The sequence below is a fragment of the Phyllopteryx taeniolatus genome, chromosome 10 (assembly GCF_024500385.1).
Source record: "Phyllopteryx taeniolatus isolate TA_2022b chromosome 10, UOR_Ptae_1.2, whole genome shotgun sequence".
Taxonomy (NCBI): Eukaryota; Metazoa; Chordata; class Actinopteri; order Syngnathiformes; family Syngnathidae; genus Phyllopteryx; species Phyllopteryx taeniolatus.
This window is the reverse complement of record NC_084511.1, coordinates 4,371,239-4,389,622: the sequence shown is the minus strand read 5'-3', so window position 1 is coordinate 4,389,622 and position 18,384 is coordinate 4,371,239. Positions and strand designations below refer to the sequence as shown.

The 18,384-nt window shown below is 43.9% G+C and overlaps 1 protein-coding gene across 6 annotated transcripts in view; it reads right to left on the bottom strand.

Moving 5' to 3' along the window:
* trappc11 (trafficking protein particle complex subunit 11) overlaps positions 1-18,384 on the bottom strand; it is a 178,816-nt gene that overhangs the window by 16,788 nt on the left and 143,644 nt on the right. For 5 of the 6 annotated variants that reach the window (XM_061787993.1, XM_061787995.1, XM_061787996.1 and 2 more), the window contains 2 exons: positions 8,165-8,318; positions 4,694-4,805 (listed from right to left, as the gene is read on the bottom strand). In XM_061787993.1, coding sequence (XP_061643977.1) covers positions 4,694-4,805; positions 8,165-8,318 — 266 coding nt within the window. Of the gene's footprint in view, positions 1-706; positions 1,650-4,693; positions 4,806-8,164; positions 8,319-18,384 lie in introns of those variants that run through there. The other variant, XM_061787998.1, reaches the window with a different exon arrangement.

The following is an 18,384-nucleotide window of genomic DNA, read 5'->3' as shown; positions in this document are numbered from 1 at the left end:
CTCATCCCCGACCTGGAGAGGGCACGCCACCCTTTTCCAACTGAGGACCATGGTCTCATATTTGGAGGTGCTGATTCTCATCCCAGCCGCTTCACACTCGGCTGTGAACTGCTCCAATGAGAGTTGGAGGTCACGGCTTGATGAAGCCAACAGAACCACATCATCTGCAAAAAGCAGAGATGCAATACTGAGGCCACCAAACCGGACCCCCTCTACGCCTCGGCTGCGCCTAGAAATTCTGTCCATAAAAGTTATGAACAGAATCGGTGACAAACGGCAGCCTTGGCGGAGTCCAACCCTCACCGGAAACGAGTCCGACTTACTGCCGGATATGCGGACCAAACTCTGACTCCGGTCGTACAGGGACCGAACAGCCCGTAACAGGGGGTTCGGTACCCCATACTCCCGAAGCACCCCCACATAGGTCCACCCGAGGGACACGGTCGAACGCCTTCTCCAATTCCACAAAACACATGTAGACTGGTTGGGCGAACTCCCATGCACCCTCGAGGACCCTGCCAAGGGTGTAGAGCTTGTCCACTGTTCCACGGCCAGGACGAAAACCACACTGCTCCTCCTGAATCTGGGATTCAACTTCCCGACGGACCCTCCTCTCCAGCACCCCTGAATAGACCTTACCAGGGAGGCTGAGGAGTGTGATCCCCCTGTAGTTGGAACACACCCTCCGGTCCCCCTTCTTAAAAAGGGGGACCACCACCCCAGTCTGCCAATCCAGAGGCACTGTCCCCGATGTCCACGCGATGTTGCAGAGGCGTGTCAACCAGGACAGCCCTACAACATCCAGAGCCTTGAGGAACTCCGGGCGAATCTCATCCACCCCTGGGGCCTTGCCACCGAGGAGCTTTTTAACCACCTCGTTGACCTCAACCCCAGAGATAGGAGAGCCCGCCTCAGAGAACCCAGACTCTGCTCCCTCATGGGAAGGCGTGTCGGTGGAATTGAGGAGGTCTTCGAAATATTCTCCCCAGTTGACAGCTCCGCCCCTCTCTTTACCCGAGTGTCCAAGACATGCGGCCGCAAGTCCGATGACACGACCACAAAGTCGATCATCGAACTGCGACCTAGGGTGTCCTGGTGCCAAGTGCACGTGTGGACACCCTTATGCTTGAACATGGTGTTCGTTATGGACAATACGTGACGAGCACAGAAGTCCAATAACAGAACACTGCTCGGGTTCAGATCGGGGGAGCCGTTCCTCCCAATCACGCCCTTCCAGGTTTCACGGTCATTGCCCACGTGAGCATTGAAGTCCCCCAGCAGAATGATGGAGTCCCCAGCGGGAGCGCTCTCCAGCACCCCCTCCAAGGACTCAAAAAAGGGTGGGTACTCTGAACTGGTGTTTGGTGCATAGGCACAAACAACAGTCAGGACCCGTCCCCCCACCCGAAGGCGGAGGTAGGCTACCCTCTCGTCCACCGGGGTGATCCCCAACGTACAGGCGCTGAGCCGGGGAGCAATAAGTATACCCACACATGCTCGGCGCCTCTCACCGTGGGCAACTCCAGAGTGGAAGAGAGTCCAACCCCTCTCGAGAGGACTGGTACCAGAGCCCAAGCTGTGGGTGGAGGCGAGTCCGACTATCACTCGTACCATCAAGCTTAAAAACCCAGCCACTGTAATGTGTATTCCTGGGGGCAGAGAACCCGACATTGAAGCTAGCCTTAGGGAGCTGACCTGGCCTAAACACCAGCATGGGGCTAACATTAGCTACTTGGATATAGTGATACATGTCAGCTCCAATGATACAAGGATGAGGCAAGCAGAGATTACAAAGAAGAACATAGTCGGGATTTGTAATCGCGCCAGAAAGATGTCGGCATTGAGTAATTGTCACTGGCCCCTTGCCCTAATGGGGAGGCGCCATCACTTCTTCTAGAAACATAGATTATTGTTTGAGGTTTCCATGACAGTACACATTAGAGCATGCCAGGACACAGGTGATTAGCGAGCCTCTTAGAATGGGTGTGGAGTCTGTAAGGTTGAGGCTAACTAGTGCTATGCTGGACTGTAACAACACACATAATCCTATCTGTAGTATAGAGAGACAAACTACACATTCTGATCCACTGCCCACTAATGCATTGCAGACTGTTATGCTTTCTTCTCAGACAGTACTGTGCGATGAGTTTAAGCACTCTTCTCCGGTTCATTTTACCGATGACAAGTTGAGAAAGAACTACCAGATCCCTGCAGTATTAATCTCTCGCCGCGCCCATAGCAACTCTAAATACAACCCCAATTCCAATGAAGTTGGGACATTGTGTTAAAAATAAATAAAAACAGATCCTGCAAATCATGTTCAACCTATATTTAATTGAATACACTACAAATACAAGATATTTAATGTTCATTGTTTATTGTTTTGAGGAAATAATCATTAACTTAGAATTTCATGGCTGCAACATGTTCCAAAAAAGCTGGGACAGGTGGCAAAAAAGACAGAAAGTTGAGGAATGCTCATCAAACACCTGCTTGGAACATCCCACAGGCGAACAGGCTAATTGGGAACAGGTGGGTGCCATGATTGGGTATAAAAGGAGCTTCCCTGAATTGGTCAGTCATTCACAAGCAAAGATGGGGCGAGGTTCACCTCTTTATGAACAAGTGCGTGAGAAAATAGTCGAACAGTTTAAGGACAATGTTTCTCAACGTACAATTGTAAGGGATTTCGGGATTTCATCATCTACGGTCCACTATATCATCAAAAGGTTCAGAGAATCTGGAGAAATCACTGCATGTAAGCGGCAAGGCCAAAAACCAACATTGAATGCCCGTAACCTTCGATCCCTCAAGCGGCACAGCATCAAAAACCGGCATCAATGTGTAAATGATATCACCACATGGGCTCAGGAACACTTCAGAAAACCAATGTCGGTAAATACAGTTCGGCACTACATCCGTAGTGCAACTTGAAACTCTACTATGCAAAGCAAAAGCCATTTATCAACAACACCCAGAAACGCTGCCGGCTTCTCTGGGCCCGAACTCATCTAAGATGGACTGATGCAAAGTGTAAAAGTGTTCTGTGGTCCGACGAGTCCTCATTTCGAATTGTTTTTGGAAATTGTGGACGTCGTGTCCTCCGGGCCAAAGAGGAAAAGAACCATCCGGACTGTTATGGATGCAAAGTTCAAAAGCCAGCATCTGTGACGGTATGGGGCTGTGTTAGTGTCAATAGCATGGGTAACTTACACATATGTGAAGGGACCATTAACGCTGAAAGGTACATACAGGTTTTGGAGAAACATATGCTTCAACCCAAGCAGTCTTTTTCATTGATGCCCCTGCTTATTTCAGCAAGATAATGCCAAACCACATTCTGCACGTGTTACAACAGCGTGGCTTCGTAGTAAAAGAGTGCGGGTACTAGACTGGCCTGCCTGCAGTCCAGACCGTTACCCCATTGAAAATGTGTGGCGCATTATGAAGTGTAAAATACGACAAGGGAGACCCCGGACTGTTGAACAGCTGAAGCTGTACATCAAGCAAGAGTGGGAAAGAATTCCACATTCAAAGCTTCAACAATTAGTGTCCTCAGTTCCCAAACGTTTACTGAATGTTGTTAAAAGAAAAGGTGATGTAAAACAGTGGTAAACATGACCGTGTCCCAGATTTTTTGGAACGTGTTGTAGCCATAAAATTCAAAGTTAATGATTATTTGCTAAAAACAATAGTTTATCAGTTTGAACATTAAATATCTTGTCTTTGTCGTGTATTCAATTAAATATAGGTCAAACATGTTTTGGCAATCATTGTATTCTGTTTTTATTTATGTTTAACACAACATCCCAACTTCATTGGAATTGGGGTTGTATAATACGGGTTCTAGACGATGCAAAATAATTATTACTACTAAGAATACTCTGGGCGCAAATAGAACTGATCAGCCCACTTCAATGAAAATTGGTCTTATGAATATTAGATCACTTTCCTCAAAAGCTTTGCCAGTCAATGATCTTATCAGAGACTTTTAATATGACTGCTCTTTGTGGAACTTGATTAAAAACAATTGAGTTTTCACCACGTAATGAGGCGTCTCCCCCAAACTTTGTGAGTTCACGTTGCACGTCCTATTAAAAAGGGAGAAGGCATTGCCCTCATCTCCAACTCCGTTTGCAACCTTAGCACTAGCCTAAACATCAACTTTAAAACATTTGAAGTTCTCGTTATCCGATCTACAACACCACTGCCATTCTATCTTGCAGTTATCCGTTTCTCATATCTCCTCCCCCTTATCTCCTGCTCGGAGAGAGGACTAGGTGACGTTGACCGAATGTGAGACTGTTGCTGTTTGGGTTCTGTACCGACCAACTGGGATAAGATCTGAAGTGGACCACTTTCCTTGGAGTCATTGCCATCGAGGATTCTGCTTTGACCGACTGGGCCAGGTCCTGAGGCAGAAACACTTTCCCGAAGGAGTCGACCTGCCGCGCCTTTTCTCTTTCATGGACTCTTTTGCCATTTTAATGTACATTGTACAGCATCTTGCTGTACGGATTGGGGGGTGGGGGGGGTTGTTAGATTAGGGGATGCCGTCAATCATTGCCAACTGTGGGCCTGTGAAGCCCTTTGAGACTATTTTGTGATAATGGGCTATACAAATAAACTTGAGTTGGGTTGAATTAAATTGGGAAATAAGTGTGTGAGTGTACGTGTGTGTGGGTGCATGTACCTTCTCCATGATATGAGGTACTGTCCAGTAGCCACAGCGTTATTGTTGTTGGCCAGTGGTGGACACCGAAGACAGAAACATTCACTTGCACATTCATCTTTCTGCAGAATCACTGAACACAATAGCACACAGTTAAACTAATGCCTTAAAACCTGATTTATTAGGTTCTCTTGGTTTGGTTGTTTTAGTGTCATCAACATATACAGAGTGATTTAGCCCCTGAAATGTTCCACATGATGACATTTTATTGTTTTAAAGCATTAAGGTAAGTTGGAAAAAAGTTTTTTGCAGAATATACTTGTATCATCAGTTATTTTTTGTTTTTGTTTGCACTATTTCATTAGCCAGTGCCAAGGGCTATTTTCATAGCTCACATTCCAGATTATTAATTAATTACAGTTGTAAATTGGGATTACAAAACACATCAGATGTGTCTGCACCTACACTCCCAACTGCAACTGTGCCACTCTTTAAACCATAAAATATCTTAAACGTGCATCCATCTATCCGTCCATCCAATTTAGTCCTCAAAAGGGTCCTCAGCCAAAACCGGCTAATTTCACCATGGCCAGAAAAATGCTGTATAAAGGTATTTTCACACTGCACTGAGCAGAGCGCAGTGCGCCATTGACCAAACCATCTATTTTTTTACATGAGGCACTGGCGAGCCACGACGGCTAACACATTCAAACTGAAAAATGCTCAATTCGGACAGCAGCAGGCTGTAACGACAGAGGGCGGATCCAATACGAGGTGGTGGCGGAGTAATTCCAGAGTGACAACAGCAGTTGTTGTACAGTAAACGACATGTAGAAAATGGAGAACAGCCGTGTGACATGCGCACATCGACATAAACGTCACGTGTCCAACCAGAGTGACCTGGTTGGACATGCTAATAAGATTAGAAACAATGTTACAGTAAATTATAATCCTTCTAACAACAAATTGAGCAGTCCAGTTTGTTGTAAACTTATCTCCTTTTATGATAACTATGTATGAGGACACAGGAAATAATGTACACTTGCTGCGTTTACTATATTGCTCTTCAGAATGAAAAAAAATGCACATTGCAACAGAATATACTTGGGGGGAGAGGGAGGAGTAGAGAGCTATGATTAGTCTGAAGGGACAAACTTCGGGTGTACACCAACAACGTATGTTGTTTAAACTAATGCACTGAAAAAAAGAAAGACAAACCCATATTTTGATAAAAAAAATGTTTAAAATAACTTTCCAATAATTTTGTTAGGAATGTGGCAATGACACAGTATAAGTGTGCATGAAAAGTAATGATTTTGTCATGTTTGGAGTCTGGACTGTTACCTACTAAATACTACAGTGCATTTAAATACTAGTAGACCACATAAATGACACAGTATACTTTTGTGCATAGTTTCTTTTCTACTGAAACTACAACCCCAATTCCAATGAAGTTGGGACGTTGTGTTAAACAGAAATAAAAACAGAATACAATGATTTGCAAATCATGTTCGACCTATATTTAATTAAATATACTACAAAGACAAGATATTTAATGATAAACTTTATTGTTTTTAGCAAATAATCATTGACTTGGAATTTTATGGGTGCAACATGGTCCAAAAAAGCTGGGACAGGGTCATGTTTACCACTGTGTTACATTACCTTTTCTTTTAACAACATTCAATAAACGTTTGGGAACTGAGGACACTAATGGTTGAAGCTTTGTAGGTGGAATTATTTCCCATTATTGCTTGATGTACAGCTTCAGCTGTTCAACAGTCCGGGGTCTCCGTTGTCCTATTTTACACTTCACAATGCGCCATACATTTTCAATGGGAGACAGTTCTGGACTGCAGGCAGGCCAGCCTCATACCTGCACTCTTTTACTAAAAAGCCACCCTGTTGTAACACGTGCAGAATGTGGTTTGGCATTGTCTTGTTGAAATAAACAGGGGCGTCCATGAAAAAGACGTTGCTTGGATGGCAGCATATGTTTCTCCAAAACCTGTATGTACCTTTCAGCATTAATGGTGCCTTCACAGATGTGTACGTTACCCATGCCATTGCCACTAACACAGCCACATACCATCACAGATGCTGGCTTTTGAACTTTGAGTCCATAACAGTCCGGATGGTTCTTTTCCTCTTTGGCCCGGAGGACATGACGTCCACAATTTCCAAAAACAATTTGAAATGTGGACTCGTCAGATCACAGAACGCTTTTCCACTTTGCATCAGTCCATCTTAGATGAGCTCGGGCCCAGAGGAGCCGGCGCCGTTTCTGGGTGTTGTTAATAAATAGATTTTGCTTTGCATAGTACAATTTCAAGTTGCACTTACGGATGTAGCGCTGAACTGTATTTACTGACATTGGTTTTCTGAAGTGTTCCTGAAGTGTGGTGATATCCTTTAGACATTGATGTCAGTTTTTGATGCAGTGCCGCCTGAGGGATCGAAGGTCACGGGCATTCAATGTTGGTTTCGGCCTTGCTGCTTACATGCAGTGATTTCTCCAGATTCTCTGAACCTTTTGATGATATTATGGACCGTAGATGATGAAATCCCTAAATTCCTTGCAATTGTACGTTGAGGAACATTGTCCTTAAACTGTTTTCTCACACACTTGTTCACAAAGAGGTAAACTTCGCCCCATCATTGCTTGTGAATGACTGAGCAATTCACGGAAGCTCCTTTTATACCCAATCATGGCACCCACCTGTTCCCAATTAGCCTGTTCATCTGTGGGATGTTCCAAACAGGTGTTTGATGAGCATTCCTCAACTTTCTCAGTCTTTTTTTGCTACCTGTCTCAGCTTTTTTGGAACATGTTGCAGCCATAAAATTCAAAGTTAATGATTATTTGCTAAAAACAATCAAGTTTATCAGTTTGAACATTAAATATCTTGTGTTTGTAGTGTATTCAATTAAATATAGTTTGAACATGATTTGCAAATCATTGTATTCTTTGTAAATGTGTCTTTCTTCATTCATTGTAAAATGTGTGGCGCATTATGAAGTGTAAAATACGACAAGGGAGACCCTGGACTGTTGAACAGCTGAAGCTGTACATCAAGAGTGGGAAAGAATTCCACCTTCAAAGCTTCAACAATTAGTGTCCTCAGTTCCCAAACGTTTATTGAATGTTGTTAAAAGAAAAGGTGATGTAAAACAGTGGTAAACATGACCCTGTCCCAGCTTTTTTGGAACGTGTTGCAGCCATAAAATTCCAAATTAATGATTATTTGCTAAAAACAATAAAGTTTGTCAGTTTGAACATTAAATATCTTGTCGTGTATTCAATTAAATATAGGTTGAACATGATTTGACAGAAAATCACACATTGATTTTTATCTCCCCCCCCGCCCAAAAAAAATAAGGCCAGCAATAAAATTTGGGTAGTCCCTTTGCAATTTAGGCTGTAGGCCAAAAACCAAAGTATCGAACTAGTAGAATACAAAAAATATCTAATAATTAAAATTATGTATGTACCGTCCTGCAACTGGAACTCGTGGTGTTGTGTGTTTGTTATTCCTATATTCTGCAGAGATGAGGAAGCCAAGAGCAGGGGCCAGGGGGATGATGACTGGACCTCTGTTAACATCAGAAAGGGAATGTCCACTGCTATCTGCTCCAGTGGCTCAAACTGCAGAGAACAAAAGATTTGTTTAAGATACACAAACTCATCCAGCAAATGAACAATTAAATTCAATTTTATTTATATATTGCCAAATCAGAACAAATGTCTTGGGTCACTTTGCACATCGAGCAGCTCTAGAACCACACTCCTCACTTATTAAAACACCAACTGAACACTACATGAGCAAGCACTAGGTAACGGAGGCAAGGAAAAACTCAGTCTTGGGGAAAAAAACTCAAGCAGACCCGAGACTCAGTGTGGGGCGGTCGTCTGCCTTGATCAATAATAAGGAGAGAGAGAAAAGAGGGAGAGAGGGGGAGACAGACAGAACACTACAACTGTCTAATACAGGAATAGACAATGTTAAAGCTTGTTTACCCAGGGCCTCAATGTACATATATTAGTTTTCCCAATACAAGGAAACCCTGACCGACTCTCTGTTTAAAGGGTTAAAAGGCCCCTTGAACCTTGCAACTTACACAATGGGTTTATAATTAAAATGATGGGGCTAGATTCAGTCGGAGTTGAGCGCGATAACACCTTCTGTGAGGCGCCAAACCCGCTTCTCTCAAACCACACCTAATCCGAGTAACTTTCTGAAGGACCGGGGCAGTGATAACCGTGCCACTTTAAGGCCACTCACTCTGTATTGATTGGTAGCAATTGTAAAATACTGATAATAGGTTTTGTCAGTCTAAATCGACTATCAGAACTTGTTCGTTTAGATTAATCTATGTCGGAATAATCTGTAGGAAATTGTGAAATTTGTTTTGTTTGTCTTTCACATCACAGAAGAATTAAAGTGACACTCTCAATGGTAGCAAAAAGATTTAATGGACAGGTTTTTGGAAAGGGCCTACAAGCAGCGAATAGGAATAAAAATAGGTTAACGTATTTTTACAATGGAACTTTTTACAGCAGTGATTACTCACTCAGAAAAATGAAAAGGAGAACTCAGGCCAGCAAGACCTTATTCATTTATTCATTCATCTTCCGTACCAGTTATCCTCACTAGGGTTGTGGGCGTGCAGGAGTCTATCCCAGCTGACTCTGGGAGAGAGGCGGGATACACCCTGAACTGGTTGCCAGCCAATCGCAGGGCACATATAAACAAACAACCTTTCACACTCACATTTACACCTATGGGCAATTTAGAGTCTTCAATTAACCTACCATGCATGTTTTTGGGATGTGGAAGGAAACCGACGTACCCAGAGAAAGGCCACGCAGGCATGGGGAGAACATGCAAACTCCACAAGGCGAGGTCAGATTTGAACCCGGGTATTCAGAATTGTGAGACAGATGTGCTAACCAGTCTTTCACCGTGCCGCCCCCACTTTATTAATTTCCTGCAAAACAATTCTCATTTGTTGGAAAAGGAGAAAGTGTGTTTCTCTTTGGAAGAAATACAAAGTATTCCAAACAAAAAAAGACATTTTATGTCCCAGGCAACGTCCCAAGGAAAGGAGAAAGATTCCAAAAGCAAACGTTCACCGCATGGGGTTAATCCAATTTCACTGATGACAAGTGGTCAAGTCAGTCGCTTCCTAGTGATGCGCCACAAACTTGAAAGACTTTCAGCTGTCCTTGGACCGAGAAATCTGTATATCCTCAGCGGTTCATGTTGCATTCACACTGAGCATTCTTCAGAGGTGTCCAGATTTAGCATTATTTAAAAAAGGAAATAGTACTGACAGGCATATTCCAAGACTCTAAATTAATTCCTTGTTCAGCCGCCGCTGTTCTGAAGCTTTTCAATCTCATCCAAAAAGGATTGGTACATCCTTGCAGCACCCAAAAACGTGGTGAACGGGATAAGAGTCCAAATGGGGAACAGCTAGGAACCTATCTTAAAGTCCTGTATTTATACAGATGGGCGTTTATATGCCTCTCCTTTAGCCGTCACCTTATTGTGGTGGAGGGGTTTGTGTGTCCCAAGCTCCTCGGTGGCAAGGCCCCGGGGGTGGATGATTCGCCCGGAGTTCCAAAAGGCTCTGGATGTTGTGGGGCTGTCCTGGTTGACACACCTCTGCAACATCGGAGGGTGTGTTCCCACTTACAGGGGGATCACACTCCTCAGCCTCCATGGTAAGGTCTAGTCAGGGGGTGGTGGAGAGGAGGGTCCGTCGGGAAGTCGAATCTCAGATTCAGGAGGAGCAGTGTGGTTTTCGTCCTGGCCGTGGAACAGTGGACGAGCTCTTCACCCTCGGCAGGGTCCTCGAGGGTGCATGGGAGTTCGCCCAACCAGTCTACATGTGTTTTGTGGACTTGGAGAAGGCGTTCGACCGTGTCCCTCGTGGAGTCCTGTGGGGGGTGCTTTGGGAGTATGAGGTACTGAACCACCTGATACAGGCTGTTACGACCGGAGTCAGAGTTTGGTCCGCATTGCCGGCAGTAAGTCGGACTCGTTTCCGCTGAGGGTTGGACTCCACCAAGGCTGCCCTTTGTCAACGAATCTGTTCATAAGTTTTATGGACAGAATTTCTAGGCGCAGCCGAGGCGTAGAGGGGGTGCGGTTTGGTGGCCTCAGAATTGCATCTCTGCTTTTTGCAGATGATGTGGTTCTGTTGGCTTCATCAAGCCGTGATCTCCAACTCTCACTGGAGCGGTTCGCAGCCGAGTGTGAAGCGGCTGGGATGAAAATCAGCACCTTCAAATCTGAGACCATGGTCCACAGTCGGATAAGGGTGGGGATGAGATCCTGCCCCAAGTGGAGGAGTTCAAGTATCTTGGGGTCTTGTTTACGATTGAGGGAAGAATGGAACGGGAGATTGACAGGCGGATCGGTGCAGCGTCTGCAGTGATGCAGACTTTGTATCGGTCCGTTGTGGTGAAGAAGGAGCTAAGCCGAAAGGCGAAGCTCTCGATTTACCGGTCGATCTACATTCCTACCCTCACCTATGGTCACGAGTTGTGGGTTGTGACCGAAAGAACAAGATCCCGGATACAAGCGGCCAAAATGAGTTTCCTCCGCAGGGTGTCCGGGCTCTCCGTTAGAGATAGGGTGAGAAGCTCGGTCATCCGGGAGGAGCTCAGAGTAGAGCCGCTGCTCCTCCGCATTGAGAGGAGCCAGATGAGGTGGCTCGGGCATCTGTTTAGGATGCCTCCTGGACGCCTCCCTGGTGAGGTGTTCCGGGCACGTCACATCGGGAGGACGACCCAGCACACGCTGGAGAGACTACGTCTCTCGGCTTGCCTGGGAACGCCTCGGGAACTCCTCGGAAGAGCGAGAGGAAGTGGCTGGGGAGAGGGAAGTCTGGGCTTCCCTGCTGATCCTGCTGCCCCCACGACCCGACCTTGGATAAGCAGAAGAAAATGGATGGATGGAGGGGCGTTTAGATAGCCCCTAGGTGGAAAGTACCCAAAATGTCTGGCTCAAGTGGTTTGAGTTTTAGGTAGTCAGTATTGTTCCACTGGGGCACTCATACTTCATGACTCGTGATCACAAGCTAGCCAGAGTTGCCCAATGTTACACCACACCACGAGATGGTCACGTCTCCTGACAGTTTGGGAAAGTGACTTTTACGAAGATGGTCAGGTCTCATGACTTTTTTGAGGAAGTGACATTTTTAACACGTTACACACCCTGGGTAGAAAGTATTTAATAATGTTCTGAACAACAAATACTGGTTAAAATTGGTTTGAGTTTGAGGTTAATACTCTTCCGCCTTGGCACTTGTGACTTTTTCTTAGGATGAGAAAAAAACAGCTTCAGAAGCACAGTAACACTCACAGTCTACACAAAGGTGACGTACTGGATTTGATACAAACATACACGTTTCCTATTGGACCCTGATCACACTCACATCTATACATATAAACAATGTGAGAATTAGTAATACTCTTCAGCATTTGATTACTCATGATTAATACAATAGTTCTTATGAGTTCTATGGATAAAACTTTTACATTTTTTTGTTGTTGTAAGTTGTCTGTTTTTTCATCTAATTTAGGACAATTTTACATTGCTGATTCAGAAAATGACATCTGTTTCTCTTTTTCAGGTCAGGGTTTTATGCCAATTTGTTAACAGTTTATTAATCAAATGTTACAAACTTTGCTTACTGTAAATTGAATAGTAGACATTGGTAAAAGAACCTACAAATTGAATGTTACGTCATCATTCTTCAAATTTCACGGCATGCACCTCCATTTATTTGAACCTCTCATGTGAAAATACCTGTACATATAAACAAAAAGATGTGGCCATACTTCAAAAAGTTGACCTGATTGAGCAAAACCGATGTGATATTTGGATTCAGCATATCAAAACTGTCTTATTCAGCTAAAAAATCTTATACAATAGATGTTGTTGACCAGTGTAATCAACCTTTTATCCCAACAAGTTTCACGTCTGCCGTGTGACATTGACCTAACGCTTTAATTGTGTGTCTTCAGTTACTGTTGAAATAATAAAAATTACATTGTATCCCTAACATTGCTCATGCTCAATACCTTCTAATTATCAATGATATAGACCATATTGCCAAAAGTATTCACTCACCTGCCTTGACTCACATAGGATTTTAAGTGATATCCCATTCTAAATCCATATGGTTCGATATGATGGTGGTCTACCCTTTTGCAGCTCTAACAGCTTCAGCTCTTGTGGGAAGGCTTTTAATAAGGTTTAGGAATGAGTTCATGGGAATTTTAGCCCATTCTTCCGAGCGCATATTTGTGAGGTCACACACTGATTTTGGACGAGAAGGCCTGGCTCAATGTCCATTCGAAATCAACCCAAAGATGTTCTATTGGGTTGAGTGAGGGCAGGACTCTGTGCAGGTCAGTCAAGTTCATCCAGACCAATTTCTGTCATCCATGCCTTTATGGACCTTGCTTTATGCACCGGTGCACAGACATGTTGCAAAAGGAAGGGGTAATCCTCAAACTGTTTGACTGTCCAAAATCTCCTAGTATGCTGAAAGCATTCAGATTTCCTTTAACTAGAGCTCAGGGGCTAATATTTTGGACCTTTACAACTTTGTGGGAACCGTTTGGAGATGGCCCCTTCCTGTTGCAACATGACTGTGCATCATTGCACAAATCAAGGTTAATAAAGACAGATGAGAGAGTGTGATGTGGATGAACTTGACTGGCCTGCACAATCCTGACCTCAACCCTATAGAATAGTTTAGGATGAATTAAAGGGGAGACTGAGTGCCAGGTCTTCTCATCCAACATCAATGTGTAACCTCACAAATGCGCTTCTGTAAAGATTTCCCATAAACACACTCTTTTGGAAAGCCTTTACAGAAGAGTTTAAGATGTTATAATTGCAGAGGGTGGACCGATGTCATATGAAACCCTATTAAGAATGGGATGTCACCTAAATACATATCTTGATTCAAGGCAGATGACCGAATACTTTTGGTAATATATTTTATACAGTATATATCAGTGGCGTCCAGTAGGGCCTTCAGAGCCTTCTGTGCTGGCCTAAACACTATAGCAAAAGCACTGACCTAAATTTACAACTTTCTTGACCGAAACCAAAAATCGAAACAGGGATCCAAGGCAGAAAACCAAAAGCCGAAACACTGAAATCATGAATCAATCAATCAAACTTCATTTGTAAGCGCATTTCGTCCCCCCCAAAAAATTTGTTTGTACGGCCGGCAGGTTATAACCGGACTGCAACTTTTCTTTGTTCTCTTTTCCTAACCTCTAACAAGTGCAAGCTTCATCTCCTGGCTTAAGATACTCTATTTCTCACCCTACGCTTCTTTGTGTATGAACACACAGCATTCAAGACCATTTTGTCTTTTCTGCAGCACTAGGAAAGGCTGTCAGCTATCCCCGCTGTTGTTCGCACTGGCTATTAAGCCGCTGTCAGTGGCTTTTAAGACTTAAGGGCTTTCAAAGGGATCACAGAGCAGGAGGTTGAACACTGCCTTTCACTCTGTGCTGATTATCTTTTATTTTGGAGTAATTGTTTCATCTGGTTTCAGAAGCTTTACTTCATGCTCGTCTTCTTGTCATGGTGACCATATCCCTCTGTGTCCTTTTCCATGGTGTATAAATAGTCTGTTTACCCATGTCCTTTGTCAGAACGTCTTGTATCCTGACACGCCTTTGTAGTAAGCATGCTTTTTGTTTATTGTGCTTTCTGAGGTTGCTCGTTGAGTCCAGTTTTTACTGAGAATTTTCATTGTTACTTTTGTCCTTAGTTTTTAAATTTTTGCTGAGATTTGTTCTTACTTTTCTTGTTTTGCTTTTACATCGCGTTGCTGTGATATTTTTTGTTACTCTGGTTATAGACTGTTGTGATTTCTGCATTGGAGTGATTTTTGTTTGAACTTCAAAAGATCCTATTGAATGCTCAATTCATCTACTGTTTTGTTTTTAAACCTGTAAATCATGCATTTGGGTCCTTTTTGCATCCTTGGCAGTACAATCTGACCAGAAAGGACACAGTTGATTCAGAAGCACACAGGAGCACATTGTGGAATCAAGGAAGTCATTTGCAACATGAGGAGCAGCTGACAGGGCGAGTTCCAGGCATCAGTCACACAGCAAGTGAGTTTGATGTGAGACCAACTCCAATGACTACTGACCCAGATGGGAGCTGGACTCTTGGTTCCATCGACCCCACCAATTCCGTGCCGGTTGTGCCCAAAACCCATGTGACGATTCGACTGGCTGCTCCAGAAAAAATCTTGGGTGACTCTGCAGGCTGCAGGCCTCTTTTGGTGCAATGTGGTCTGCACTACAGTCACCAACCCACCATGTACTCAACTGAACAATCTAAGGTGGCATTCATGAACTCTCACATGACCGGGATAGCAGCCGATTGGGCAATAGCTGAGTGGTCACCTAAGTCAGACATTTGTAATTCACTTCAACTCTTCAGTAACTCTAAGGAAAAAAAGGCATGGTAATGGTAAATCTAACACAATATCAATGCAGAGTGTCGGACTATGCAATTGAGTTTTGCACTCTAGTTGTTATGAATGGGTGGAGTGATGTGGATCTACTTGACGCTTTTTTGCATGGACTCTCCGATTCAATTATGGATCAGCTTGCTCCACTGGACATTCCCCACTGACCTAGGGGTCAGTAATTGCCAACTGCTATATTCAGGTGCTACCCCTTTCAGGAAGATGTTGCGATTGTTCACAAACATAAAAAATTACAATACGGTTTCACCTCAACTCTTCTACAAGTGGAGGATGAGATTCTGACACTACAAGCCAAAATTCAGCTGAAGTCCAGAGCTCATGGACAGTTCTGGAAATTACACAAAAAAAGTACCAAAAAATGAGGATATGTACTCCCTTCTTGACTGCATTATCCGTCTGCACTTTATGTGAGTCAGCCTTTTCCCAAATTCAGATCATAATTCCAAGTACCATCCCTGATCATTTCGAAGTGTGTTTGAGGCTGTCTATCAGCAGCTACTGCCCAAACTTTGCATCCCTGGATGGTTCCGTTCAGTGCAAGTCATTAGAGTATGGTAGAGACAAAAGATTTACACGTAACCTATGTGTACATCTCGGTTACCAAAGGACGAAAACCTACATTTAAAACAAAGAGAAAAGAGAAATTTTGCCTATTTTATTTGCAGTTGAGTTAGTTTATTTATTGTTTCAGGTTTTTTGATGTAAGACGAATTTGAGGACCAATTCACAATTCCACATCATTTTGGACGGTGTGCTAACCCAAGAACCCTTGAGAAGAAATAGTCACACACTCAACTGCACATTCCCAGCTGGACAGTTAGTCATGTTAGGACGAACATTCATATACATCCTTCTGGATATTTTGTCGTGATGGACAAGTGGACTTGCGAGATTTGCTAAGGGCCCCAACGACAAGACCCAAATAATTATAATATTAATTCTGTCATCTTACTTATACTGCTAACTGGGTTACATACACTATTGGATTGTGCAACAAGGGTTCATGCAGTTAAGTAAGGTAAACTAACAAATATGTGGCTGGCCATGAGAAAACCAGCAACAAGTCGACCTACACAAGTCGCATAAAAATAAAGAAACGCTCTTATTAGAAATGTGTGATTATTATCCCCCCCCCCCCCCCCCCCCCCCCATAAAATGTAGATTGAAGTCATGAGGAAGTCACTCCAAGTTTCAATTAACAATAGTAGGGGCCATAAAACCTTTCACTTTGTGTTAAAATCTGGGTTGATTCTGGCAAAAATCCCCCTAGCAGCTCGGGGGTGTTGGGGTGTGGTGCTATGACAGTAAAGTAGCATACTGGCTGTCATTGGCTGTGTTTTTGTTCCTTTTTCGGCCAATCAACTAAAACTTTCAAAGGAACCACATGGCAACTTAAGCATCCACATTACACTAGAGAATGTCACAAACATAGATATTTACACTAGCTACGCCAGTGTCCTGTAGCAGCCCGGCTAACCAACGTGAATGCGGTGCGGTCATGTTGGGGAGGTCGACGTCCTCCTCCAAGACAATACATGGACAATGAAATTAAGTCGTAACTTAAAATTAACGTAATTTCTCAACCGATTTAATGATCATGAGGTTTATGTTTTTGGCAAAGCCAAAGTCTTCAAATGGTTCTTCCACCAAGTGTAGAATTACTACTATTTTTAGGGTTTTGGTTAATTGGGAATAACACATGGTCAATTTTGTGAATAGGCCTATAAATAAAGCAAACAGGTAGGAGAGCTATTGTCCCAGAGGAGGACCAGGTTGACGTGCTTTCCTGTGACTAAACGGACTGATAGTTTTTCGAGGCCTGTTGATTTGGGACTGAAAGAGACCAAGCTGTAGACCTGTGATTCCAATTGTTGCAATTGGAAAAAGACCAGGCTAAGTGCTGTGATTTCAATTTGGGATTGAAAAAAAGGCCAGAGACCTGTGATGTCATCCCTTGTTATCATAAAGACTGGCTTTAAGGAAAAAGAATGATGATGGGCGGCATGGTGATCGACTGGTTAGCACATCTGCCTCACAGTTCTACAAATCTGGCCTGTGTGGAGTTTTCATGTTCTCCCACATTCTAAAAACATGCATGGTAGGTTAATTGAAGACTTCAAATTGTCCGTAGGTGTGAATGTGAGTGCAAAGGGTTGTTTGTTTCTATGTGCCCTGCAATTGGATGGCGACCAGTCCATGGTGTATACCGCCTCTCGCCCAGAGTCATCTGAGATAGGCGCCAGCACACCCGTGACCATAGTGAGGATAAGAAGTATGGACAATGGAGGGATGAAGAATGATGATGACTCATTTCCCAGATTCTAACTCTGTAAAGTTCAAAAGTTGTTTGAGTGTTCCCTGTAAAAGGTATCGTGTTATGGAATGAGTCAACTCCCGGTTGAGACTGGATTGATCAAGATGGCGCCTCCCTGTGTGGACGCCTCGGTTACATACTCTCTAGTATTGTTTTTGTTTTTGTGTTGTTCGTTCGTCTTTGGAGACATTACATGACTCACTTACACAAGGGGAGACTTGCTAACCATCAAGGAGGCTACTCCGGACTTTCTTTCACAAACTTACGCAAATTCGCTCAGTTTTTTCTTTGAGTTACCGGAGCAGCGACCGCACTCTTTGGCGCATGGAGGCGGAGGCGACGCCACAGACGGAAGCGAGCCGGCATCCAGGTGAAGCTCCGAGAGAAGGATACAGATTGGCGTTTCCGTCGATCCACCTCGCGAATCTACGCTCCCTACCCAACAAAATGGACGAGCTTCATCTTCTGATAAAGACCAGTAAAGACTTCGGACGTTCCGCCGCCATGTGCTTTATGGAGGCTTGGCTTCGTGAGGCTGTACCCGATGGCGCCGTCATGCTTCCCGGCTTCCATCTTCACCGGACAGACCACCACATGAAATCATCTGGGAAAGCAAAAGGTGGCGGGATATGCTTCTATATCAACGAAAATCGGTGTACGGACGTCATGGAGCTCAGCACACACTTAAGCCCGCATTTGGAGTCGCTGTTTTTGAAATGTAAGCCATTCTACTCGCCTCGTGAGTTTGCATCCTTCATACTCGCTAGTGTCTACATTCCGCCTCAAGCTAACACGAACGCCGCACTGCTAATTTTCACCGAACAAGTAAACGAAATTTTAAAAAAACACCCAGACT